We start from the raw sequence: 27,527 nt of genomic DNA on the forward strand, positions 1-27,527 counted from the left end.
CCCCTCTTTCCAGTGTCTGTTTACCAAGCCGCTGGAGTTTCATCGGTCAGCTGTTGTTGGAAAGGCCAGTGGTGCCTGTTCCCGGCCCGACGGGTATCCCACTGTCCTGGGCAGCTACCGCAGGGCTGCAAACACACAGTGAAATTTCGGGAAGGGGGGAATTTCAGCTCTTGGCCCTCTTTGCAGCTGCTGTGTGCCCATCATGCAAGCACTGCTGATGCTGAAGGTGCTGAAGAACCAGCCCTGAATCCCCGTGAGCCTGACCTACACCCCATGCCCAGCCCGTACCGTCCTACCCTCTCACCCCTCCAGTGTGGGTTCCAATGGGCTGCAACCCTCTGTGGGGCGTTGGGGCTGTGGTGGGAGCAGGGGTGAGGGGCTAGCCTGGCCCCGGGACCCTGCGCAACAACCCCTGCCCATTCTCTCATGGTTGCCGATGAACTCGCACCAGAAAAAGCTTTTCCAGAGGGACTGGCCCCAAGAGGCGGGTGGGCTGTGCCAGGCTGGGAGCACCGCGGCCTTCGGGAAAACGGGGAAACGTCCTGGTTTTTAACTGCAGAGCCAGGTCCTTCCAGTGGCTGGGGCGGGGGGTGGCAATGAGCGTGTGTTTTGTTTTTCTTGAATAAAATTGACTTTTTTTTTTTTGTAAATAAAAGAAGACAGGTCCTTGCTCCTGTTCCTGGTGGGAGCGGGTATCGGGTCCGGCCCCTGTGAGGGAGCTCCGTGGGGAGCTGTCGAGGGATGGAGATGCTAAGCGGGGGGGGAAGGGGTGCACACACGAACCCCGCCGTCGCCTTCCACCTGGGCCCTTCCCTCCCTCCTCCTTCAGCGGCCCTGGGGGCTCGGGGGTGCCAGCCGTGCCCTCTGCGCTCCCCTCCCCTCCCCCGGGTGCCGCGTGGGCAGGGAGGGGGTGCCAGCCCCGCTCCCGCTCCCACCCGCGTCCGCGGCGCGCCGCCGCCGGCCCCGCCCCCCTCATGAATATTCCGACGAGGCGGGGGGGCGGGGCCGGGGATGCTAATGAGCTGCTGATCGCTGACGCGCCATCACCCCACGCGCCGCCGCGGCCGCCGATTGGCCGGGGGCGACCTGGTCTCATTGACAACGACACCGCGGCGCGGGGCGCGCGCGCCGCCCAGCCCGGGCGGCGGGGCAGGTGCGGGGGGAGGGGGGCGGGGCCGCCGGCCGGCCGGGGCGGCCCAAGATGGCGGCGGGTGGACGGCGCTCGCCGGCTGCCTCCGCCTGAGCGAGCGCCCGGGGCGGCGGCGGCGGCGGCGGCGGCGGGGCTGGGCTGGGCTGGGCGGGGGAGGGGAGGTTCATGCGCCGGTGTGCCCGGCCGCGGCGGGCCCCTGCGCGATGGAGGGCGGCGAGCTGGGTGTAGAGAACATGGAGACCCTGACAGAGCTGGGCGACGAGCTCACCCTGGGCGACATCGACGGTGAGCGGCGCGGAAAGTGTGTGTAGGGGGGGAGAGGCTGGGGGGTGGGGGGGGTTTGTGCCTCTCCGCCGGTCCGGGCGTCGGAGGTGTTGCGTGGTCTCGCTGCATAGGGTGTCCCCCCCACCCCGCTCCACCCCGAGCGGGGGGTGGGAGCGCGGGGCGGCCGCCCCGGCTCGGCCCCGCTGCCGGGGATGCGGGATCCCCCGTCCCGGAGCGGTGCCGGCGGGTGCGGGGTGCGCTCCCCTCAGCAGCGCTGGTGCGGGCGGCCGAGGGCCCTCGCCGGCCTGGGGAGCGCTTCGGGGCGGCGTTCGCGGGGCTGAGCCACGCCGGGGGCCGTGGCGGTGACAGCGAGAAGGGGTGTGGGAGTCGGGGGGTCTGAGCCCCCGCCGTCGCCCGTCCCGTCCTCACACCCGCGGCCGGAGAAAGCGCTGACTTTGCCCCTCGCCTCCTGCCCCAGACCCGCTGGGCGCAGCCCCGTGTGCTCCTCCCGTTTCCTTATTTTCCGCCCAAAGCGTGCGCTCCGCGGTTGCTGGAGCTGTGCCGCCACGGGTGGCCGTGGGGGGAGGCCCTGCTTCTTCGGCTTCCTCCACCAAAACAGGTGGAACTGCTTGCGTTTCCCTTTTTACCCGCCCCCCGCCTCATCCTAAAACTTGACCATGTTGCCTCCAGAGCTGAGAGCCACGAGAAGATCCCTGCTTTCCACCGGAGGACAGCAAAATGAGGTGTCCCCTGTGCGACGCCTTGTTTAGCGTTTCCCCAACAGCTCCTGAAAACCCACTACAAATGTAATTTCTCAGTGAGCTCTGCTGTAGGCTGGAGACCACGACTTGGCTCAGCTCTCCTGCTCAGCTGTAATCCCAAACAGAGCTTGTATTTGGGGAGGGGGGCGATGCCTAAAGCATCCTTGTTTAGCTGCTGGGAGATAATATTAAACTAGTGCTTTTAAATTTCTAGGTGTGATTGAGTTGCATTGTAGCTAGGGGCAAAATTTGTGTGGCCCCCCTCACCCCCCCCCCTTTTTTTTTTCCTTTTAAAATTCGTCATATGTAAAAGAGGAGTATACCTCAGGAGAACGTGAGGGACTTAAGTTATCACTGAACAAAGTTGCTGGTGCAAAGGAAGGTAGTGTTTGCTCTTGTTTAAAAGCGCCACATGATGAGTTCTCAGGAGGGATCATGGAAACAGCGACTAATTCTGGTGAAGCTGAAGCTGGTCCTGATCCGCGTTGTGGCCGGGAAGGGGTGATTCAGAGCCATGAATAACTTAGGAGAAAGAGCTTCACCTTCCTCTCCGGCTCCCAGGGTGGATTTTCTTTGGGGTGGGGCAAGTATATGACAATCTTGACTCTTTTTTTTTTTTTTTTTTTTTTTTCCTGTGCTCCGACATGGATTCATCTCAGGATTTGAAATTGTGCAAGGGTTTTGGTTTGTTTTTTAAGTCTCCTTGTTGATCGGTCTCCGTGTTCCTCTCCCATTCAGGTTAAGGGACCCTCACGACTTTTGATTTTCCACAGTGGAGGAGGAATGAGGCTGGTCCAGCTGATGTGTTGACTGCTCTGGGATGTTGGGGTCACACTCTGGGACTGGGCATGAGGCTGGTTGGGGTGGTCCTGGTGCTGAGCTGAAGGTGCTCTGCTCTGCCTCCTGCCCCAGCACAAACTCCTCTGCTGGCACCTTCTTGCTGTCAGGGTAATGCTGGATCGTGAGGTCGGAGTCAGTTGTGGGTGCAAAGCATGTCTGGGTTTGGGGCAGAGGGGTCAGGGAGAGGCAGATAAAGCCCAGCCCGTGACATCCTGGCAGGTGCTTGGGCAGAGAGCTAATGAAAGCAGCAGAAGCCCTTGGTGGGCTCAGTTTTGTAATGCCTTGTTGACATTTTTTAGCCTTGGGCTGGGCATAGTTTTCTGCAGTAACATCTCACTCTGGGGTTAATGGCTTAGATCTCTTCAGTGCAGAGGGGGTGGGTGGTCTGGTGACAGTGGTTTTATCCCTGATAGCTGTCCTCCAAAACACACAAGCTTTCTAACAGTTTATGCAGGCATTTGCTCTGGTCCCTTTGTTGGCAAAGGTGTTGTAAAAGGCAGAGATTTGGATTTTGGATGTTGCTGTCTCTCCTGCTTTTTATTTTTCTTGTGTTGCTACTAGGAAAACTCTGGGGAACTTTAAAATAGGTGGGTTTGACCCCCTGGCAATTTAATTCTTTAAAATTAATCTTTAGGCTTTTTGCATTTGGTCTGTGATAAATATGTGATTTAACTTGTGAGACCAAGAATAGTTTTTTTTAAAAAGAAGATATGAATTCTGCTGTATGGAACACAGTGCTCTTTAAAACACAGTGCTTGAAATTTGGCTCTTACACTGGAATTTACTCTTCCAGAGAAAATCTTGTCCACGTTATGTTTATTCCCCACCTGGAGTGGTTCTGTCTGATAGTGGAATAGCCATGCCATCAAATGGAGAGGTTGAAAACTGTGCAATTTGGATTACCAAGTTTATCATGTTGAGGCTTATTTGGGATGGTCTTAGCTGCGAGTCAGTCAGAGGGTGAAAAGCTGCTTAGCATCCATCTAGATGTTATGCAGAAGTGTTAATCTTTAAACAGCCCTCGTTGCTTCAGTAATGTTTTATGAAAGTTTACTGAGGCATTGCATAAAAAAAAAAAAATAAATAAACCTTTTGTTCATCTAGTTAAAAGCGGAGACAAAGGTCTGGTCTGGCTGGTCCCTCGGGGCAGCTGAGACAAGGAGCAGTATCATAGAAATATGGTGAAACACTTGTTAAGGGAGCGAGAAGCTTGAAGGATGGTCCCTTTGCTCTGTCTCAGGAGTGTCGACCAAATTAATTGGATAATGTATGGGTGGTGTTTCAGAGAAACAAATTAATAGCCCTTTTATTGCTGGGACAATTTCCATGGAGACATTTCATGAAAAGTTTGCTTCATTGAACCTCCTTGATAAACTGCAGCAGCAAAGTCCTTCGGGTTTGTGGATGAGAGAGCTCCTGGTATAAGGAACTCTTTTTATATTTGTTCCTATGAATCAGAAATTTATTTTCTACTTTGTAAACCCAAGTTTATTTATAAACCCTCCATTATGTTTGTGGGTCCCCTCCCTTTTTTCCTGCTTCCAGAGAAAAAAAATAAAGGGCTTTCAGAAAACCATGGAAGAGCCACTGCAGCATGGGCAGGTCCTGGGGTGGGGAAGGATGTCTGACTCCTCACACCACTGCCTACACATGGATCAAGGAAACATTCAGGTGCTTTAAGGTGCATAATTGGATTAAACTGGATTAGGTGGAGGGAAGAGGAAGCTTCACTTATTAACAGTGATCTCTCTCGGTTGTGAATTTTTTTCCTCTGTGGGGGAAGCTACAGTGTTGTGGTAGGAGCCTCTTGATGTGGGCTGATAAAATCCTGGAGAAGGTGGGATGGAGAGAAACAGCTATGCAGTGATTATAGGGAGGGGATAAGTAGGCAAAAGCAAACAAGCCAAAACACAAAACCAACACAAAAAGTTATTCTGGTGGTTTAAACACGTGGTTGGATTCCTTTTTCTACAGTTCTAGAAAGTGGGGTTATTTCCCCAATTTCAGGTACCCTTGAAAGTAAAACTAATGTGATTTTTCCCCAATTTCTGGTATGTTTGAAAGGAAACCAAAGTTAAGTTCTTATCCCCTTTCTTCATTTTCTAGGTACTCAGTGGGGCAGGAGAGCTAGGAGGCTTAAAAACATCCTAAAAGTAGGGTGGAAGAATGGTTAGTTCTGGAAGGGTGGAGGTGCTTGTTTTCTTCCTTTCTGCAAGGATTAGATTGGAGCAGTGATGAAACAAGACTAGTATTTTAAAGGTATTGGAGGTGGTTTTCAATTCTAGTCTTTGCTTGAAGCCTGTAGCCTGCCCCAGTGCTGTAGGAGAGTCCTGCCTTTCCCCCTGAACAGCGACAACAGTGTCCAGCTGCGGCCACCTCTTGGTTTATCTCTGGAGATGGTAGGGTGGTGTGAGATGTTCTCCCGAGGTTTTGAAGGACTCAGAGCTCCCTTCTGTGCATGCGCACCAGCATTCGAGTCCTGCCCTTATGGAGAGTGACAAATAATGCAATAATATAGCATTGAATGTTTTCTCTTCTGTTTTGCAGAGATGCTGCAGTTTGTCAGTAACCAGGCAGGGGACTTTCCAGATCTGTTTTCAGATCACTTGTGTGGCACCTTCCAGGGCAACAGCAGCAGCAGCAGCGGCGGCGGTGGCAGCAGCAGCAGCAGCAGCAGCAGTAGCAGTGGTGGGACCCTGGAGCCGCAGTTGCAGCGGCCATACACCCAGGTGCAGCTCCAGTCCTTCCTGCCGGCCCCTGCCTCCCCACAGCTCCAGACCCTGCCAGTCAAAGCAGCACAGGCAGCACCTGCGGCCCCGCCGCGGTCGGCCCCTCTCCTTCAGCCCCGGCCCCCGCTCCAGCCTCAGCTCCAGCAGCAGGCTGTCATGATCACACCGACCTTCAGCTCTGCTCCCCAGACCAGGATCATCCAGCAGCCGGTGATCTACCAGAACGCAGCCACGAGTTTCCAAGGTAGCGGTCGGGATGCGCGGGCGAAGGGTGTGCCTGGTGCACTCAGGATTTCAGGGTGCTCAGGCTAAGGGTATGCCTGGTGCGCTTGTGATTTTGGGATGCTCAGGCTACAGGTGTGCATGGTGTGCTTGTGATAAATGGTGCTGGTGTTCAAACTCCGAAAATGTCCTCAGCCACCAGAAGCCTGGTGACCTCTTTCTTGCAGTGCTGCCTGTGGGGTGTCCTTTCTGCTGCCTACATGGCTTGGGGTTTGGGGGAGTGTGAGAAACTGTCGTAAATGACATCTTGAAGTCTTCATGTGACCTCTTTGCTGTAACTACCTTTTTGCTGTTCTCTTCTTCTATGGCCTTCTCTCCCATGGCTCTTGGGATGCTTGAGAAAAGTGTATCTAAAAAAATGTCAGTGCTGCTGGGTGCAGTAGGCAGACTCAGTCCTGAAGCTCCAGTCTGTCCTGTGTGGCAGTCTGGAATGAAGGCACGTTTTAGCTACCCAAGTCTTGAGTGCGATACTTGCATTGAGCAGAGTCACTGGTAGGGAAATTCAGCAGTGACCAAGTCTTCCTTTGTGCTTGTCAATGCCAGTTGTCTTGATCCTCTTTAGTAGGTGTTGATTCTTTACATGATAAAGAAGATCCGAGGATCCATCAGGATCATCAGGAGTGGGCAGGTGCTGGTTGGAAGTACTGTGTAATGTTGCTGAATAATGAGTCCCATGCTATCACACCAAAGGCTCTTAACTTTATCTTCTCTTAGCTGATTCTGTATGCCTCCTGGAAAGCTGCTATTCTAGAAGCAGTGTCCTCTTGCAGGAGGCACCAAAGGAGCTGGAAGCTTCCCAAGGTGTGGGATGTGTTAGCTGAAGGCTGCCTACCAAGAAGCTCTGAGAAGAGGAGGAGTGAAGCTAGGAACATTTATGGGCTCCAGAACGGAGACCTGTGTCTCTGAACTACTCCTGACATCTCTTCTGCTTTTCAGTTCTCCAGCCTCAAGTCCAGAGCCTGGTGACGTCCTCCCAGGTTCAGCCAGTTACCATCCAGCAGCAAGTGCAGACTGTGCAGGCCCAGCGAGTGCTAACGCAGGCTGCCAATGGCACCATCCAGACCTTAACACCAGCCACGGTCCAGACGGTCGCTGCACCACAGGTCCAGCAAGTTCCAGTAAGTCAAAATGCAGAGCAGTACAGGGATCTACCAGCTGAAGAAATTACTGGTCTGGTCTGCTGGGTCACCAGCGGAAAGGTGGTGAAGCTTGGTCCTGGTTAGGGTTGCTTTTGCACAAACCTTTTTATGGGTGAGAGGTATTTCTAGCCAGCCTGTGTTCCAGAAGCAGTTTACTTCATGAGTCCCTGTTGTGAGCTGTGATGTGACTTCAGGTAGCGGGTAACACGCAGAAACTGTTTTTGCTAAAACACCTAGGTAACCAAACTTGATCTAAAGTATTTTTGTAACTTCATGTTGCCCAAAAATACTGGAAACCTTTCTTGAACAAACTTTCTTTGTCTTTGCACATGGGGCGGAGCAATCCTAAGCACAAATATGGGCTCAGTGGAGAATGGATTGGAGGAGAAGGACTTGGGAGTGCTGGTGGATGAGAAGCTCAACATAAGCCAGCAGGTCAAGGGAGGTGATTCTCCCTCTTTACTCAGCTCTTGTGAGACCCCACCTAGAGTACTGTGTCCAGTTTTGGAGCCCCCAGCATAAGAAGGACATGGAACTGTTGGAGTGAGTCCAGAGAAGGGCCACAAAGATGATCAGAGGGCTGGAGCACTTCTACAAAGACAGGCTGAAAGAATTGGGACTGTTCAACCTGGAGAAGAGAAGGCTCTGGGGAGACCTCATCATGGCCTTCCAGTATCTGAAGGGGAAAGCTGGGGAGGGACTTTTTACAGGGGCTTGTAGTGAGAGGATGAAGGGTAATAGATTAAAACTGGAAGAGGGGAGGTTTATGTTTAGGCATTAGGAAGAAATTCTTCACTGTGAGGGTGACAAGACACTGGAACAGGTTGCCCAGGGAAGTTGTGGAAGCCCCATCCCTGGAAGTGTTCAAGGCCAGGTTGGATGGGCCTCAGAGCAACCTGGTCTAGTGGGAGGTGTCCCTGCTGATGCAGGGGCATTGGAACTAGATGATCTTTAAGGTCCCTTCCAACTCAAGCCATTCTATGATTCTATGATTTCCTTGCAAGTCTACTGTCTCTACCGTGTCTTACGAGGCCTGGCTGATACTATAATGTTTTCTTTGGTTCTGCTTTGATCTTTTTGATGCTGCAGTGTCATGGGATTTTAATTTTAAAACATGCATGTGAGAGTGAAAAGTCTTGCTTCTTTTTATTAGATGAAAGCATGTCTAGGAGACATTCTTAATAGGTCAGGGTTGCTCTGGTTCAATTGTACTGTGCCATCTATAGTGTTTTCTGTTTGAGAGTCAATAAGGTATTTGTACAAGTAAGACCGAGCAGTGTTACAGAAAATAACTTCTTGCTGGTTTTGATCTGCTTGACATTCATGGTACAGATGATTTGCAGTGAAATCAGAGGGAGAAGCTGCTGCAGCCATTTGGAAAGTGCTGTAACTGAAGCAGGCTGTCCTAGCCATGTTGGACTCTTGAGTACTCGGCCAGTTACTGTAGAGAGCTAATTGTGGTTTTAATTGAACGGGGAAAGGGAGTTTTTCCACCAGCTCCTTTGTGTTTTTACATACTTGTTCACTTCTGGTGACTGATTTGAAAACCAGTGTCCTGGTGGCTCCTCAGCCCCCTCCCTCCAGTGCTGTTCAGACTGTTTCATGGTGAGAGTTTGCATCAGGGGATGGACAGAAGCCACCCAGGTGATGCAGGGAGCATGGTGAATGAAATTCTGGCCCTGCTCTTTTGCCATCCAGTGAGATGCAAAGTTCTAACTTGTGTTATCACTCAAGTCTGGCTACTGAGATCAGCAGAGAAATACCTGCCTACTCTCCCCTTCACCTGTAACCCTTTTCAACCCAGGTGCTGGTCCAACCTCAGATCATAAAAACAGACTCCCTTGTCTTGACCACCCTGAAAGCGGACGGTAATCCTGTCATGGCCGCGGTGCAGAACCCAGCGCTGACAACACTCACCACTCCCATTCAGACCACGGCTCTGCAGGTACTGTGTGGATGTTCTTCTTTCCCTCTCCTCACAGATGTCCTTTCCTCCCAGCACAAGGGAAAGATTTGGGCCTTAGTATTCTGCAGCGGTGCGGATGGCAGGGGTTTTGAGGACTGCTCTAGACACATCCAGAGTGAGTAATACCCTGTTTCTGCCAAGGCTAAGCACACAAAGTGTACATTTTTGGCAGCTTCCCATGGCCAGCAAGCAAAGACCAAGGGCACGTTTCTGTTTACCTTTTTTTGGTGTTACAAGGAGAGGAACATGACCTACAAATTTCATCCAGTTTTTAACTTCTGGAAGATAGTTGAAGCTGAAAGTTACCTCACTCAGAATACCTGTGGAATTTTCTTTTCCCACTCAGTAGAGTCTAATAGCAGTATGTTGGATGTGAAAACTAAGCAACTTTTCAAAGGGAATTTGGCATGAGGGTTCAGTATAATCACTGGAGATGGCAGCAATGTTTCATGGCCTCCACTTCTTATCAACTCTGAGAAACTCATGCCCCCAAAGACGCATTTATTACGATCTTGAATGTTCCAAACAGATATCACTGCTCAAATATTTACTGGGGGAGATAAACTGGCAAGTCTGGACTTAAGTTTTGACTTCTTTTGCATAGCATGATAGGCTTCTTAGGTACTTGTTAGCAGCCAGGCTAAAATCTTCAACTGACCTGCTTGATTTTCGGTGAGATTTTCACACAGAGGGGAGGCTTATGTGATGGTGTCTGTCTGAGGCACCATCTGTAAAGCATTTCAAACACATTGGAATTTGGTGGAAATAAGATAAAGAAAGTTGTAGGACTTAAATTCACTTATCTGACAAGTTCCAGCTTGAAATGAAACTAAATTAATTTCTAATATCCCAATTAGAAGACTGTTTCAGGGTCAAAATTGTTCCTGAAGTTGCTCATGGCTAGTTTATGCTCATTTGTGTTAGTTTGTTTTTTGACAGAAATAACACTTCCTCTACTGGACCACTTCCCTGATCCTTGGTGTGTACTTCAGAGAACGTGTCACCTTATCAATCTTGTTTTGCTGGGCTAAGCAGCCTAAACTTTATTTAGTCCAACTGTCCTAGAAGCCCCCCTGTGCAACTGTTCTGGTGGGGTTAATCATCTTTCATCACGGAGTACATGCTGATTTAATTTGCTGTAGGTAGTCTGTCCTACATCTATGTGTCCAAATTTGAGCTTTTCAAGCCAGTGTGTATCGCTCCTTGTCTTAGTTCCTCATCTTGAGGCATTTTTGTAGCTTCTGGGTCTATTTTTTTCTCAATTTAATCAAATTCAGATGAACTGCATTGCTTAAGCCAGGGTTTGTTTTTCCATAGCTGGGTCCTTTCTAACATCGCTGTTACCAGTTTTGAAGTAGCATTGCCTTCTGCTGATTTGATGGCTATATTTGTCCACAGAAAAAGTAAATTTGGACCCTTTGGGTGTAAGGATTGTAGGAGGAAGGAGGAGGAGGCTTGGTCCGTTTCTCTATTTAGTGGATGAACAGAGCATGGTGTTGGCACTCTTGGAGAACAAGAGATGTTCTCATTCCACAGTGACCAGTGTGGGAGGCCGAGTGGAAGATTTTTCCTGTGTTGCTGTCCCAGTGCTTGTGCCAGATAAGGGAGAAGGGAGGAAATTGGCATATCTCTTATTTTCTGAGTGGTACAAACTCTTCCTGATTCTTTTGGTTTTATTCCTTTTTTTTTTTTTTTTTTCCCCATGTTACACATGGTCTTTTTAGACCCTCGTTGGGAGCAGTGGGACCATTTTGACCACAATGCCGGTGATGGTGGGACAAGAAAAGGTGCCTATCAAACAAGTTCCTGGGGGTGTCAAGCAACCAGAACCACCTAAAGAAGGAGAGAGAAGAACAACTCACAACATCATTGAGAAGCGTTACCGGTCATCCATAAATGACAAGATCATTGAGCTGAAGGACCTTGTCATGGGGACGGATGCCAAGGTAAAGTTGTGGAATAAGAACAAATCTAGTGTCATAAATACTTTGTCTTCAGGTGCTCATTGCTTTACCAAAGGAATTAGTTGGATACATGTGACAGTTAGTAGGATACACACGTGTTGGGATAGGACTGTTAAGAAACACTTGTGTGATGGAAAGCCTGATAATTGTATTCAGGAAGGGTCACCTGTAAAGTGGTTATTTTACTATGCTTGGTGGTGCCATTTCTTGAAAATAAGCTATACCTTACGTGTTTGTCCTTACATTAGATATGATTAAATAGGCCCTCTAGGTAGAATATCCAAGTGGATGTTTGGATAACTCTGCCAAAACAGAGTTTGCTTAATTTAAGTTTCCTTTTCTGTGTGACTGCAGTAGGGATAAGGAGTTACACAGCTTTCCAGTTTGTTTCCTTTAGATATTCAGTTGTAAAAACTCCTGCTCACTGAAATATTAGAAGCTTTCTCACACAGTGTATTCAGGATTGTCCTTTTCACTTTACTTCATGCCGCCAGAGCAAGCAGTAGTATTCTTGACGCCTTGCATGGTCTCCATACAAATATGTGTACAATATATACATATATTGTACGTATGTGTATATGCAATATATGTATATGTACATATGCATCTCCCACTGCTGGGTGAAATTGGAAGCTTCCATTTTTAAAACGTTGGTAATGGGCAGTGGCTTCATAGTACTTTGGGCTTGTATTTACAAGCTAAACTTGCCGGCTGCTGCTGGAAGCAAGTATTTTCATGGGGATGTTCAAGGGGGTGAGGCAAGGAGAGAACCACTTATCTCAGAATTAAGCAGTGAATGATGGTTAACAGACAGTAGCTTGTTCCACCCCCGAAGAGAGCCACTTAATTTCAAAACTTTGAAAGCGCTGTTTCTGGCTGAAACCCAGGTGTGAACTCTATTATAATGTGTATGTTAATTTGTTTCCATTGTATTCTTTTTATAAGATCTTTGAGAGAATCCAGTCCTTGCATGTCTTTCACGTTTTGATACTTTGCTCACAGAGCCTGCCCAGTGGTTACTTTTCTTTGCAGCTGCTGATGGTCCTTTATGCCCTTTTCTTTCTATCACTGCACGATACAAAGTGTTGTAGTATCCCTACAAGCAGGAGGTGACCCTTTGACGCTTTTCATATAAACTGCTTTCTGCATGTCTTAATTCCTTGCAGATGCACAAGTCTGGAGTCCTGCGAAAAGCCATTGATTACATCAAATACCTGCAGCAGGCCAACCATAAACTCAGGCAGGAGAACATGGTTCTGAAGCTGGCGAATCAAAAAAACAGTAAGTTGTGGAGGCTGTCCAGCAGGGGGTAGTGAACATAGGATGCCTCTTAAGTTTTTAGCCTTGACAGAGGCAGGTACCGTGGATGCTGCATCAACAATGGCCAGTGTTACTCTGGCTGACAGAGCCAATCTGGGTGACATTGACAGGATGCAGAGCTGAGAAACGTGTCCATAATGCACTCTGATTTTTGCAGAGCTGTTGAAGGGCATTGACCTAAGCAGTCTGGTTGACAACGATGTGGATCTGAAGATAGATGACTTCAATCAGAATGTGCTGCTGATGTCTCCTCCAGCCTCGGACTCAGGATCCCAGGCTGGCTTTTCTCCCTATTCCATTGATTCAGAGCCAGGAAGCCCACTCCTTGATGATGCAAAGGTATTTGTGGCTTCAGTGGTCAGATTCAAGGCATCTACTTCGGGGATACATAAAGACCAGAATTTAAATTCTCCTAATTCTCAAGGGTGGAACCAGTGAATATCTGGCAGGCACATCTGTGGGGTCAGAAATCCTTTGTAATGATGAGAAAGGGGTGTGATGTGTGTTATCTCTTCTTAAATGATGGAGACTACTTCCTGAGCTGTATTATCTGAGTTATTATTATGTAGAGTCTCTGGACTTAAAGTGCATGTTCATGACCCAAAGAGCCCATGGCTTTCCAGAGATATGTATGTCTAGTGAATAAAGCAGGAGAACTTGGAAATGGATGATGACATCAGCTGTGGTTAATGAGACAAAGTAACCATAGTAACAGAAAGCTGTTAGCTGTCTTCAGCTAAAAGGCTTGTTCTGTGGATATCACAGAAGAAGGGGGTCTTTTGGTAGATCCTCAAAAGAGAAAGGGCAGCAAAGGTTAATCCTAGCCTAAGCCAGGGAATCCAGTTAATGGTAACTGAAATGAGCAGAAGGAAGGTGAAGGCACTCAAATGCTTCAGCCTTATCTTACTAAGCTAGGGAAAGCTTCACCAGAGTTCTTGCTGATTTTGATGTTAAAAGCAAATTTTAGGATGTGTTCTGTTCTCCTTCTTTTCTTCTCTTTTCTCTCCATTCCTGTTCCCTTGAAGGTTAAAGATGAGCCTGACTCTCCCCCTGTGGCCCTTGGTATGGTGGATCGCTCTCGAATACTCCTCTGTGCTCTCACATTCCTCTGCCTTTCCTTCAATCCTCTGACATCCCTCCTGGATGCCCGAGGAACCCCGGAGTCCGACAGCCTGGTGCGCCACGGCTCTGGCAGGAACGTGCTGACCACTGAGTCAGGTAAAAAACTGGAATAGTTTGGATCACTTAGGTGCTCCCCCTAAAGACCATCTCCTGCTGTGGTGGCTGCAGGTCACAGCGGTGGGTTGTTGGTGTGATTCAGTAGGATGGTTTTGTATGTTCAGGCAGTTGTACCACCTTTGCTTAATGGTCGGGGAGAGATAATAACTGCAGGGTTGGGCATGGGAGGAGGACCAGCCAATACTGTTGGACACGGTTCTGGTTTATATCCACATCCAGCATTCTTTCACAAAACCAGCCATTGCTCAATGTGGTGGGGTGGGGGGGACACCCATTTGTAGCCCAGCAGCCTGGGCTCTTGGGATGGACCCTTGAAAAAATAGTTCAGGGTAAGGGGTGTCCCTTTGTCCTTACCAGTCTTTGTGACATGTTCATGTTATATATGTTTTCAAGATAACTGACTTTTGTAACTTAATAATAAAGTAATAGGTGAAGAATTAGTTCAGAAAGTGTTGCTATGGGGTCTTGCAGCTGGCTTGTTTAATACACTTACTCCATAAAATTCATAGCTGGGAGTACAGCAGCTTAGGGGAGGGTAGGGAATTCTGTAGGCATGCTGTCATTTCCCAGACTGGTAAATGCGCTTCCTGAGTGTTGCTTTGTAAACTTAAGACCAGAAAATGACACTGAAGTACTGAGTACCCACGAGCATATCTGATAGAAAAATCAGAATACAAGGTACTTTAGGGAAACAGTGCTGACTCAGTTTTTATAAATTGGTCTCGTAAAAACAACTTTGTTTGTTTGTTTTGGAATGTTGTGGTTTGGAGTTCAGATGAAGAGCTGTTGATACAGGTGTTTCCTGATGAAAATGCAGTCTTTGCAAAAGCTGATACCACATGTGGCAAGAGTAGCAAGACATCCTTCTGGATTTGTGCTCTTCCCATTGCTGGGTTTTCAGGTGTCCAGACTTAACTTTTCTAACTCTCCTTCTGGGATGTCCATTGCAGACACAGGTGGTTGGTTTGGCTGGATGATGCCCACACTGATCCTGTGGCTCGTGAATGGAGTGATTGTGCTGAGCGTGTTCATCAAGCTGCTGGTGCACGGGGAGCCGGTGACCCGGCTGCACTCCAGGTCATCGGTCACCTTCTGGAGGCATCGCAAGCAGGCAGACCTGGATTTGGCACGGGTAAGGTTGACTGGTCATTTTGCATCCAGTGCGTCTTCTAGGAGGGGGTGTGGGTAAATGTGGCCTAGTGAGGCAGTGGCTTGGCACTTGCAAGAGCATGGTATTCCTCAAGTGGATTATCCTGTCTGATTTCAGAGGAGCTGGTGCTACGTTGTCTTGAGTGGATTGCTGTTTTCCCTCAGCCTAAGTAAATGAGGAACAGATATCGGCATTGGAAGAGGATCCTGATTTCTGTCCTTGTTCCTTGCTGCTGCATCTTGTAGCAATCTTTGGCAGCAAGGTCTTGGTTTCTGTCCAGAATCTGGCCTCTGCTGTAACTATTTTTCTACTGTCCTCCAGTCTGTTGGAAGTCTTCGCCATTGTTGAGGCAACATTTGGCTTTTGATGTGGGGGTCCTGTTTGAGAATGCAGGAAGCCACTTTCACTTATTGCTGATGTGTCTCACAGGCAGTGCAGGATCAGAGCCATGTGTAGTGCCTAATTGGGAGATGGTATAAATTGAGTTAATGTTTGCTGGGACTATGTTGACTTCCTTCAGTTAAAGATCTTGTCCTAGCTCACACATCAACTTGTCTTGCTTCCAGTGCCAAAGAGGCCCCAAAGTGTCTCTGTGGTGGTGCTTTTTGTTGTTGAACCTCTTGTGGTGGTGTTTGCAGGGGGATTTTGCTGCAGCTGCATCAAACCTGCAGACTTGCCTGTCGGTTCTCGGCCGAGCGCTGCCAGCTTCCCGCCTGGACTTGGCCTGCAGCCTATCCTGGAATGTGATCCGCTACAGCCTGCAGAAGCTGGCACTGGTGCGGTGGCTGCTGAAGAGGACTTCTCATCAGTGGCGGGAGAGGGAGGCCACTGCAGGCTTCGAGGACGAGGCCAAGACCAGCGCTCGGGATGCGGCTCTAGCATATCACAAGCTCCATCAACTCCATATAACAGGTGGGGTTGGTGGTGGGTCAGCTGTCCTTGTTTTGCTGAATGAGGAGGCTCAGAGCTGATCCTGGGGATACCAGGAGAGCGCTGTGGTCTTCCTCCTCTGGGAGTGTTGCTGTTGGAAATCAGCCTGACAAATTTCACGAGCCACATACTAAAACATGGCAGGTTTGTGCAACGAAAGGGCTCAGTAAGAACAGCTGAAGCAACAGCAGTGTCTTGAGTTGTGTTCCTGAGTCTGCAGGGGTGGCTGAGAGTCTTTTCCAAGCAGTAGAGATTGAGTCCAGTCACTTTGTGCTGCTGTTAAGGGCTTATTTCATCCCTATCATTCGGGAATGTGATGTGGAATCAGAGGCTGGGGTTAATTGCTGGAAGAACTTAAATTTCCAAAGCTGTGTAGAGCTCAGATTGCCAGTTGGTGTTGGTGTGCTTTGAAAACCTGGGTGTGTGCACATGTACTAAGGAAGCGCTTGAATGTTCCTTGTGAACGGCTGTTTTTGCAGTTTCCTTGGCAAACCAATTTGCAGTTTTAATAGGCTACAAGCACATAAGAAATCCAAGCTAAACTTCCTTTCGCCTAATCATGTTGTGTGCATTGCAGCCATGCCACAAGGGGTAGGGGCTTGTATTCAGTGTTATCTGTGTAGGTACAGGTGTGGACTGCAAGGAGCTAATTTTAAGATAGTAATGAATATAGTGATACAAAATTTCCTGAAGATTTTATCCTCACTGGTTTAGCTATGCAGGGCTTTCTTGCAGAGCAAGGCTGTGGTTGCCAACCTTGGTATCTGTGGAGGGAAGACTGGGTTAAAGTTGTTCTCTCGCCTGGATACAGAGTAAGCATATGGCATTGTAAATGTCTCAGGTCAACATGTTCTCATTGTCTCTTCTCTTTAGGATAGCAGCCCTACAAATCACGGTGGTATTTAGTAGCTGGTACTACAGTGCCAAAAGTTAAACCTTTCCCTTTCCCTCTCTGATGCAGGTAAACTTCCCTCCAGCTCAGCTTACTCAGGCTTGCACATGGCCCTGTGTGCTGTGAATCTGGCGGAGTGTGCGGAAGAAAAGATCCCACCCAGCACAATGGCAGAAATCCACCTGACGGCGGCGGTTGGCTTGAAAACCCGCTGTGGAGGCAAGCTTGGCTTCTTGGCGGTGAGTTGTCATCTCCTCTCCCATCACACCTCCAAGCAGAGCTCTAGGAAGGCCTGCAAGCTGGCATTGCTTTACCTCAGGGCATCTGCTAGCACAGCAATTACAATATGACCTGCAATTATGGTACAAGCTGTAATTACGATATGAGCTGTAATTATGGTAGGACCTTTGTCTTCAGTGGTGTGTCTCTTTCCCTGGGTACTGTTTTTAATCTTAGCCTCTTGTTTCCCCAGAGCTACTTTCTAAGCCAAGCTCAAAGCCTGTGCAGCTCAGAGCGGAGTGCCATTCCTGACTCGTTGCGTTGGCTGTGCCATCCCCTGGGACAGAAGTTCTTTGTGGAGCGAAGCTGGACGGTGAAGTCTGCTGCAAAGGAGAGCCTCTACTGCACCCAGAGGAACCCTGGTGAGAGCCATTTGTGTCCTGAGCGTGTGGCCTTCCAGCACTTTGAGCCTGGCAGTTTCTCTGCCTGTGGGACAAACGTGGGTGTCTTGTTTGAGAGCGTGCTCTTGTATGTCCACCCTCCTTGTGGTCTGGATGGGCCAGAGGGGCTGTTGAGCTGGGAGACATCTCCTCACCCTGCGGGAGATGGCTCTCTTCCCTTTGTACGCTGTGCTGTGTCGTTCTGCGTGTGTCTTTATATGCTGGAATGCAACCTGGATCTGGCTCTAAGTGTCTGGGGGTTGACTTTGGGGTGGCCAAGGATGATCCTCCACAGAGCAGTCATCACTGTTTTGCCGAGTGGCTGAAGTGCCACAGGGGTGTTTGGCCAAGCACGGCAGCTTGCAGTGGCTAGTAAGAGCAATGGCTAATGAGTAAGAAAGGCCCTGAATCTTAGTCTTTAGAAATCTTTGCATTAATTCCCCAAGAATTTCACTCTGCTGCTCTTCCTCTTGCTCCTACGCTTTGATCCTTTATTTGGTTGTGTTGGGAGGTGGCTATCACTGCATGCAAGTGAAGTGGTTTGTTTTTTTTTAATTCCTCTCTAGCGGATCCCATTGCACAAGTTCATCAGGCATTTTGTGAGAACCTGCTAGAGCGAGCTGTGGATTCCCTCGTGAAGCCTCAGATTAGGAAAGAGATAGCAGGACAAGAAGAAGAAGAACCATGGTAAGTTTGTGTGCAGTGCTGAGGACTGCTGGCCACAGCTGCAGGCTCTGAGGCAGAGCTCGTAGCCATTGACCAAGCACTCTGGGGCAAACTGAGTGATTAGTCCTTAATAAAAAATTGAAATGACAATTTTAATCTGACCATGACAGCTTATTAGATGGGTGAGAGTCATATTTAATATTAAGACATCTGAAGTCAAAGGTGAACCCAGGTGTGATAGCTGTTTTGGTGTCAATTGGCATAGTGCTGATTGATTCCTGAACTGGATGGATGGTGCTTCCTCTGTTGACAAAGCTTCATGTTCAGGAACAGTAAAACTAGCATGCACCCACCACTTCTATAATTAAGGTCTTGCATGTTACAGAGTGACCCCACCAGCTAACTGTGTCATGCATGAGGGTGTTCTCCTAACTCAGCAAAGAGCCATGCTTGTCAGCAGTGAAAAAAACAAAGTTTGATGGGTGGCAAGAGTAGGAGAGAAGATGTTGGCTGAAACTGTCCTTGGCCTCTGCAAGCTCTGTAACCAAATGAAAGGGACTGATGAGTGGGAATCAGAGCAGCTCTTTCCTGGACTTGGTGGGAAACAGAGCCCCAGCTTTTTCCAGCAGTTCTGCACTATTTCTAGCTGATCTCTAGATTTGCTGCTGCCAGGCAAATACTATGTAAATATGTGGGAAGCTCTGTAATGCAAAGACTCTTGGGGTTGACTCTGGTTCTGTGCTGGTCTCCTTGTATGGGGAGATGTGAGGCTGCTCATCCCTGAGCATCAGTCTGTGCGCTCCCACCCTTGGGGAGGTCTCTTCAGTCTGATGTTGTTGTGTTACTGGTAGAGCTTGAACTTTCTGCTGGCTGAATTGGGTCAACATTGTTTAAAAATGCGTTGTGAGTGATGAGAAATGTCTTCAGGCTTCAGTCCTGTTTGACAGCATAGCAAAGATCTGCCTTGCTTCTTATTTTAGTGAGTTCTCCAGTGCCATGGAGTACCTGAAGTTACTCAACTCTTTCCTGGACTCGATGGGAAGTGGAACCCCACCCTTTGCCAGCAATTCTGTACTCAAGTCCTCTGTGGGTAAGTCTGGGTGAACTGAAGTTCTCCCAGCTGCAGGAACTACTGCTGATATGTGTTTTCTCACCACCTTTCAAACGAGGAGAAATGAGTCCTTAGAGTGAGACTTGATTGCTGAGCAGCAGCACAACGCTGTGTGGTATGGTGGTTCAGACTGGGAGGGTGTGATCAGAAGGGCTCATAAGTTCAGCTGTGTGTGGTGATACTGGGTGCCCAGGTGGGACTGCTGTTGTTTGTATTGCTGGGCAAGTTCCAAGCTGAACCTTGTGCCCTCTCCTGAGAGCTTGCTCCTGGCAATGCAAAGCAAGAGGAAGGGTGTAGTTTATAAACCAGCATAGCAGTGTCACAGTTGAGTTACAGGGAGTTTTTCCACTTAATTACATGTTGGATCAGATAGAGATTGACCTCACTTTTGCAGCACCTGTCATGCATGTTTCTTGGCCTCCAGAGACCTGCCCACCTGCTGTAGACAAGCTCTGGGCATCTGTTGGGAAGTGCTGGGTTTGGTCCCTTGTGTATTTGTTGGGATAGAAGGATAACTTATTTTTCAAGGGATTATTCTTCTGTATAGAGGACAGTCTGTATTTGGGTCAATATTGTAATGAAATTTAAAAGTAGCTTGGAGTAGCAGAGCCTTTGGCCCTAGGTAGGCTTTGTGAAGTTTTTGAGGGAATGTTAAATAATGGAGGAAGTGCTACAGGGAACCTGATGTATTATTTACTAGCTTGATGGTGATTAGTGCCAAGGCACAGACTGTACAAGTAGAGTTGTTACTTTGGGGTGGAGAGTGGAGATGCTTGTTAGGAAGAAAATCAACAGACTTCTAGACAAGTAGGTGGGCTAAGTCCTTGTTGATAAGATACAAACTCAGCAGTCAGATGCAGGCTGTTTGCAAGTCCCGTTGTGTTCCTGCAGCACGTTTGAGCGTTTGCCCAGACAGCTGCATTCCCACGGGATCAGTTTGGGCTCATTATCATTGATCTTAGCAGAAGGCACTGGCAAGGACACGTGACACCTGCCCACTTCTCTGAGCAGGAAGGAGCCGAGTGTCCTCTCCTCTGTTTGGCAGGCCCCGACGTGGTGTGCAGGTGGTGGTCAGCAGCCGTGGCTATGGCGATCGGCTGGCTCAGAGGGGACGATGCAGCCGTGAGGTCGCATTTCGCGGAAGTGGAGCGCATGCCGAAGTCCCTGGAGATGTCAGAGTGCGTAGGCCTCTTATGACTTTCAAACCTCTGCTCTTTCTAACCAGGAGCAGCTCTTCCCCCAGCCCCTGTCTGGTGGGTTGCCTGTGCCCTGGAGTCACACACCTCTTGTGTTCTGGGACACAATAATGTACTATCCTGGGAAATCAAGGCTTGCAGGCAGATGTTTGAACTGTGGACTGAAAGTGTCTGAATTGCTTCTTTAGGGATGTCTTTCAGCTGTGTTCTAATTGCACAGCCTCTCACCTTTCCAATCAAGCAACAAAACTCACACAGTGATGGAAAGGCTAGTGTCACCATCTTGGTTCTTTTGCATTAAAGCTTCTGAGCCAGTTTCCTTCCATTTTTCTGTGTGGACTGTGTAGGTGAGGAATGGTTTCCATCTTTTTATCTCAATAAATTGTATCTTGGTTCTTGAAGATGGGAGTGTGAAAGCTGATGCTGGTTGCGGTTTTAGCTCAGCTCCTGTGGCTGCCATGATATGGTACTGCTTGAAGGCAGCACTCTTTTTCTCTTCTAGGAACGCCCTGGTGAAAGCCACCTTCTACGTGTGTAAAGCCATGCAGGTCTCACTGTCTGGGAAGGCGGACGGACAGCAGAGCTCCCTGGGTCACTGTGAGAGGGCCAGCAGTCACCTGTGGAACAGCCTCAACATGAGCAGCAGCGTCTCTAGCACCGCCCTTAACAACGTAAGAGGTTATAACTCCTGGGATAACACTGGGCTGCCTTGGTTGTAAGGTGTAGATGTATCACTTCCCTGTTGTATCTGCATTCTCCATCCATCCTTTGATAAGAGTAGAGGGAAAACTTCCTTCCTCTCCTTGCAAAGGGCATTGACATTTTTCTGCCTCTGCTGCATGGAGGAGGAGAGTTGCAATTAAGACATCGTTTCCCTGGACATGGTCCCAGATAGCTGGGCTCTCGTTCTTCTGCTGCCAGTAGCTGTCACCCCTTTCTGATGCTTTGACCACTTTGAACTTGGCCCACAGAAAGCACCTATCTTGTCCTCCAAATGAAGTTGCTTATGCCTGTTAAGCAGAACCTCACTAAGTCAAGTCTGCTCTGTCTCAAGCAGCACTCATGAGCATTTGAACCCTCTGCTGCAAAAGTGGGACTGTGCCTTGTTATTCTTGAGTTTGTGTGGGGCTTGTTTCTCTGCTTTCCAGGTTTACCTAAAGATGAATCTTCCCTTCATGGCATGTGGGACACGGTTCTGGTCCCTTCTGTCGCTCCTGGGTGGCAGCTGTAGTGCATTGTAGTTGCATTGCATGTTGTGGCAGTAACTGTGCAATGTTTCTGCAGTGCAGTACAGAGGCACTCTCCACTTCGGCAGTGTGGGTAGAGTCCCTGAAGAGTAGCAAGACAGCGAGTGATGCTAGAGGGCAGCAGCAGATGGGGAAAAGGGATTTGGGCAGCCAGTGTGGGCTGCGGCAAGACTGCCTTTTTGTTTCCCTGCAAGTAGTGAGGCTGTCTTTTGCAATTTCCCACTAGTTAGTGCTGCCTTCAGGCAGGAAAGCCTTTGAAAAAAGCTGGAATGTGGCTGGTGCAATGTTCCCTTGGCACATCAGGGTCAGGACCAGCCTTGTGGAGATGTTGGCCCTCCTGGAGGGGACAGCTGCGCAGCCTGGCACTTGTTCCTTAGGCATGACCTCTCAGTGCTGGGCTCCAGAGGCACCACATGGGCAAAAAGCAAAGTCCTGCTTCTTTTGGTGCATTATGGTGGGGCGGCTGGGCTGGGAGGGCTGGAAAGCCCTGCCCCACATGGGCAGGAGGTGCCACAGCCATCCTTCCGTGGGCCATGTCGGCAGCTGTGTAGCAAATGTCCTGTTCCTCACTTGATGGGTTGTGTTAATAAGCGTGTGTGCCTGGGCCCCCTGGCTCTTGCAGATGATCCAGCTGCTGGCCTGTGACTTGCTGCTCTCTCTCCGCACCAGCCTGTGGCAGAAGCAGGCGAACGCCAGCCAGGCCCTGGGTGAGACCTACCACGCCTCGGCCCCTGAGCTGACGGGCTTCCAGCGCGACCTCGGCAGCCTGCGCAAGCTGGCCCACGGCTTCAGGCCTGCCTATCGCAAGGTGACGACTTGCCTCCCCTGCGCCATCCACCTCCAGCTTAGCTACAGCCCTTCCCAGTGGGGTGACAGGGAAGTTGTGGCCCTTATAAATGTAGGGGGTGTGTGGGCTTTAACAGTTTGAATGCCTGGGATGGGGTGGTCTGCCACCAGTAGCCTTCAGACTTTCTCTTGGTGGGTGATAAGGAGAGTCCGGTGCATGTGGGGAGGTGGCTGCCTTGGTTTCTACTTAGAAAATTATCAGCACAACTGGATTGTCAAGCACATACCGTGGCATCCTGTCCCTTAATGTGGCTTCAGACCGGATCAGTCCCTCAAGAGAGTGTGGAAGGAGGCTTCCTCAGCCATGGTGTCTTTGCAGGTAGCTCTGGGGTCAGATGCCTTCTGCACCTGTAGAGCACCATGTGCTTCTCTGGGGGTTTCCCCCCTTCTGTTTAGTCTACCTGGTTTTAAGCCTCTGTAGAGGAAGTGGAGTCTAATACTTGGATAAGACTGTTGTCCTGATATTGTCCAAACTCTGGATTTCAAATTTTGATGCTGTTAGTGGAGCACTGCACTAGCAGCTTGGGATGAGATGCCCACCTAGGTCACAGCACCAGTGTTTGCTCTCCCATTTTCTTCTCTGTTCCCTGCTCACCCTTTCCAGGCCACTCACAGTTACGTGTCAAAAGTTTTTTTTTCCCGTTTGTGGTTGCCCTGACCTGCAAATTCACCAGAGATATGTGGGAAGATCAGGGAAGTGGGTCTTGACTTGTCGAGGTGTCAGTGCTCTGCTTTTGAAACGCAACGGCTGAGGGATGATGCGAGTTGATCCGCAGCATCATCCCTGTGCCAGCCCATCCCTCACCCCCCCATCCCACATCCTGCCTTCCCTTCCAGGTCTTCCTCCACGAGGCCACTGTGCGCCTGATGGCAGGTGCCAGCCCTACCCGCACCCACCAGCTGCTGGAGCACAGCTTGAGGCGACGCACACCCCAGAGCAGCAAGCAAGGTCTGTCCCGGGGCCTGGGGCAGCAGCCCACTGTCTGTGGGACTGGGAAGGGTAGTGCTTGGGCAAGGTGGGGGCCCAGCTGCAGCATCTTCCCCAGCTCTGAGGCTCAGGACAGCCATGTCCTGTCAGCCTGTGGCTCTTGGTGATGCTTCTGCCATGCTCTCTACAAGCTGGCTAATGTGAGCTGGGTGTCGGTTAACAGGCTGGAAAACGTTTTACTTTGTGCAGCCATGCATGCACAAAACTTGGCAGGCTGGAATTCGGGGTGGTCAATGCAAAGGCAGAAGCCAGGAATCCTAAAAGACAGCCAAGAGAGATGTGGTGCTGGTTATAAAATCCCTTGGGGGGTTGGGGGAATGGGCAGATGTGTGTGCTGGTGCTGGGATGAGTCCTAGGAAGTGAAAAGGACTGTCTCTGTAGAAGACATTATTGCCAGTCCCTACCTGACTCCAGCTTGAGGTGTCCTCTGCTAGCCTAAAGGAGCTGCTTGGAGGTCCACAGGGCACCCCCCGCTCTTTGCACAACCCAGGGATGCCAGCCAGAGATGCTGTGCTCGCTGGTGCCAGTTGAGGGCCCAGCATGGTGGGGTTTTGTCATGCAGATGGTAGCTTCATTGTGAGCTTCTTCTTTGTCCTTTTTCTGCGTAGGTGAACTGGACACCCTGCCGGGCCAGAGGGAGCGAGCTACAGCCATCCTGTTGGCCTGTCGCCACCTCCCCCGCTCCTTCCTGTCCTCCCCGGGCCAGCGAGCTGTCCTGCTGGCTGAGGCTGCCCGCACCCTGGAGAAGGTGGGGGACAAGCGCTCCTGCAACGACTGCCAGCAGATGATTGTCAAGCTGAGTGGGGGCACAGCCATTGCTGCCTCCTAACACCTGTGTGGGGCTGCCTCATGCGAAGACAGCCTGGGCAACTGTCAGTCTGGACTTCCCTTCTGGAGCTTAAGGGGGGGGGGCGGGGGGGGGAAGAAAAAGTTCTGGGTTAGGGTTGTGCCGGTGGGATTGTGATGGGGTGGGAGAGGGAGGGTTTTGTTTTTGTGTTGGTTTTTTTTGGTTTTTTTTACCTTGCCCCAGGTTTAGCTTTATTTGCCTCCTCGCTTGTTCTCAGGCACTGCAGCAGAAATCTGTTTAGCTGTGGTTTTTGTGACTGTGCCTGGGCCTGTTGGGAAGTGCTGCCCTGACCCTGAGCCCTAATTCCTGCTGGGAGGCAGAGTCCACAAGCCCAAGGCATAGAGAAGTGACACATCCCTTGTCTCTCCTCAGGGGCATATTCTTCCTTTCCCAAACCCTCTGGGGAGGGCAGAGGATCTGCTTAAGCCTGAGAATATTCCTGAGAGAGACTGGGATGGCACCAGCTTTCCTTGAGCTGTGTGTCAGGAAACTGAAGCCCTCTAGACCCAACTTAGGGAGGTGCTCTGGGAATATCGCCTGGGCCCAGTACTGCCCAGCAAATTTCTCTACAGTTTTTATACAGGTTTTTTATAGGAGTGTTTGTGGCTTTACAAAAACGTAGGGAACGATGCAGCAGATTTCCCTTCCTCTCTACTTCATGCATTTCCTTCCTGTGACCAGAACTGCCTCCAGATTTTGGCATGGGGTTGGGTTTGTGGAAGTCTGCAACAAGCAGAGCCTCATAAGAGTCCAGGGAGTCCCTGGTCATCTGGTGCCGGGTGGCAGCAGAGGTGGATGTGCAGTGCCCTGCACTTGGCATGAAGGGCAAATGCTGCCCTGGTGCCTTTATTGTTGATGGAGAAGCAATGTTTAGAAACAGTTGTTTTTTTATTTTACTTACCTCCCAGTCCCAGAACTTGTCTTCTGGTGTTTCTCCTTCCCATCAGCTGTTCAACAGCTCCTGAACTGCTGCAGGGACTAGGAGGCACTGGCTCAGGGTGTGTCTCCCAGCTCTGCTGCCATCACTGTTCAGAGCAGCTTGACTTGGCAGGTGTTGAACCGTCTGTGACTTGCCAAGAGGGGGAGGCGGATTGGGGCCAGGGAGGGAACGGTTTGCCCTCTTTCTCTCTGTCTTTCCTGTTGCATCTCTGCAAAGAAGTGCAAAGCAGTTGCCCTCCCACGTGGACAAATGTGGAAACCAGCCATTGGCAGGCAGGCACTGCTGCTTCTCCCTGTGCTGACATGTGCTCTGTGTCAGCAGGTAGAAGCACTTAGATAAAGGTAGCAGCCCAGTCCTATCCTTTCCTAGTCAGGCCCATGCAGCCTGACATCTGTAAAATCAGAACTTGGGATGTTTTGCTAGAAGATTCTACATCCATCCAGCTTTTGCAGACGGGCATGAGAGCTTAAGCTCCTTCCAAAATAAGGGGAAAAGGATGAGGGCTTGTCTCGCTTTTCAAGAGGTCTTTTGGCACCTGGGAGAAAGATTTAATGTTCTCCAGGAATTGAACACAAATAACGCTAGTCCTAGAGTTGCTTGGCTTCAACAAGATGGAAAGGGGCCAGGAGAATCCTGTCTCGCAATGAAGCCTGTTCCTAGTGACCCTGTGCCATAGCTGGGAACACAATTGTGGGGATCAGAATAGATTCCCCCACCCCTTGCACTTTATTTGAGGAACAGCCGGAGGACCTGGAGCCCTGATGGCCGGCAGCCTGTGCATTTGAAGGGGAGGGGAGGTCATCCTATGAGGGGGAGAGGTTGCTTTTGCATGTCTTTGATCAGTGTGGGGGATGCTCTGGTGTGGGTGGCAGCAGCCATGCCTGTATCCTAAGTGTGCAGAACAGCTCTTGGGTTTGGGTGGGTTTTGATTGCCCATCCCGCCTTTCCTAGTTCATCAGTGATCCTATTCTGGGGAGGTAGATCACATCCTTCCACTTTTTTCTCCCTCTAAGTGGCTCTTGCACTGTCTTCCTGGTCATGGGTTTTTCCTAAAATACAGAAACTGTTTACCTGTGGCAACTTCAGAGTTACTTCCTGTTTCCCCAGATCTCTGTGCAACGCGTGGGAAGTTTTGTGCTTCAGCAAAAGGGAAGTGAGGCTTTGGGAAGACGGAGCTGCTGAGGCTTTACTTGCCACTTAACAGTGGACTGAGTCCTGGGGGATGGGCTGAAGAGAGCACTGGCTGGGCTGGGTGGGGGAGGCTGTGGGGTTGAAACCCCAGTACCTAATGGCATGATTCACAGAGGGTCCTAGCACCGCTGGTACTTCTCTCCCCTCCAAGGCAAGGGGTCTTTTTCCTTTTTCCTACACAGTTCATAAATTTGCTGCCTATCTGTCCCTACAACTTTTTTTATATGTGTGTATATATACTGTAACTTTTTTTGTCGATGGTGGTGGGTGGGAGGAAATTGTTTTATGGATTATGTGAAGAAAGTCTATTTATCCACATGGAGTTTGGAGTAGGGATGCTTTGTGAAATGAGGTGCAACTGGGGGTGGGGATGTTCCCTAGGCACCAGACCTGCTGTCTGAAAACCCTGTTCCAGGGCTTGCAAACATCCGTTACCTATTAAAGGCAAATGTTACCACCACCTCCCGCCTGCCCTCTTTGCCCTCTTCATACCACCCAGCAGCTGCTCCTAAACATAGGTGAGCCTGAAACATCCCTAAGAGACATGCAGCTGTGTAAGTGCCTTGGGAATATGTTGGTCCTTTGTCCAGATAAGCTGGAAAATGGAGCTGTATGGCTTACAATGAAAGATGGTCCCTTGGTGGAGCAAGTGTGGTGTCTCTGCTGTGGAAGCAACCTAAGAGGCTGATGGCTTGACCAAGGCCAAGCAAGGTAAAGCTGGACCAAAAGCCTCCAATTTTAGGAGTGTCTGTATGGGATTAGAGCTTTTATCTGACCTTGCTTGGAACAATGTCCTTTTGTTCGCCCCATCTGTTTCACTGCTCCCCCTGGTAAAACTGTTGTCAGAACCATTAAACTTCAGCCAGAGGAGATCTGTTTGGTTTTCATGTAGCAGCTGGAAGGGTGTCCTGGTTTGAGCAGGGTTTTGCAGTTGGCCATGGAAGTTCTGTTCCCACCAAGTCCCTCTTTGGGGGTAGGTTTCCTGAGCCCTGCAGGAGAGGCCTTTGCACCCTGCTGCCCAGGGGAAGGGGCTTGGGTTTTGGGAGTGGCGCAGGGTCCCCTAGGCAGTCCATACTGAGGCCATATAGTTTAATGTATTATTTATTGACAAGGTGGAGGCTGAGGCATTGGGGAAGGGGAGGCAGGGGAGGGCAAGAGGTTGCTCAGGCTCTGCCAGCTGTGCTGGGATGGTGCCTTGAGTCCATTGCTC

At 49.9% G+C, this 27,527-nt stretch overlaps 1 protein-coding gene across 1 annotated transcript; it reads left to right on the forward strand.

The window, feature by feature from the left end:
* Nucleotides 1-1,307: 1,307 nt before the first annotated feature.
* Nucleotides 1,308-26,777, forward strand: SREBF2 (sterol regulatory element binding transcription factor 2). Its single transcript, XM_051636937.1, has 19 exons — nucleotides 1,308-1,435; nucleotides 5,563-5,988; nucleotides 6,963-7,144; nucleotides 8,970-9,110; nucleotides 10,856-11,077; nucleotides 12,262-12,376; nucleotides 12,573-12,754; nucleotides 13,441-13,633; nucleotides 14,605-14,786; nucleotides 15,443-15,716; nucleotides 16,696-16,865; nucleotides 17,099-17,267; nucleotides 17,852-17,972; nucleotides 18,932-19,041; nucleotides 20,108-20,240; nucleotides 20,761-20,929; nucleotides 22,128-22,313; nucleotides 23,189-23,300; nucleotides 23,948-26,777. The coding sequence occupies exons 1-19, from the start codon at nucleotides 1,354-1,356 to the stop codon at nucleotides 24,166-24,168; spliced, it is 3,390 nt and encodes a 1,129-aa protein (XP_051492897.1). The 5' UTR covers nucleotides 1,308-1,353; the 3' UTR covers nucleotides 24,169-26,777.
* The last annotated feature ends 750 nt before the right edge of the window (nucleotides 26,778-27,527 follow it).

The sequence above is a fragment of the Apus apus genome, chromosome 1, assembly GCF_020740795.1.
Source record: "Apus apus isolate bApuApu2 chromosome 1, bApuApu2.pri.cur, whole genome shotgun sequence".
Classification (NCBI taxonomy): domain Eukaryota; kingdom Metazoa; phylum Chordata; class Aves; order Apodiformes; family Apodidae; genus Apus; species Apus apus.

Bases quoted from the DNA above. Each gene is read 5' to 3' on its own strand.
- SREBF2 (XM_051636937.1), top strand. From the start codon at position 1,354: ATGGAGGGCGGCGAGCTGGGTGTAGAGAACATGGAGACCCTGACAGAG. The intron at 5,989-6,962 runs GTAGCGGTCGGG...TCTGCTTTTCAG, and splicing joins CGCAGCCACGAGTTTCCAAG to TTCTCCAGCCTCAAGTCCAG. The intron at 13,634-14,604 runs GTAAAAAACTGG...TGTCCATTGCAG, and splicing joins CGTGCTGACCACTGAGTCAG to ACACAGGTGGTTGGTTTGGC.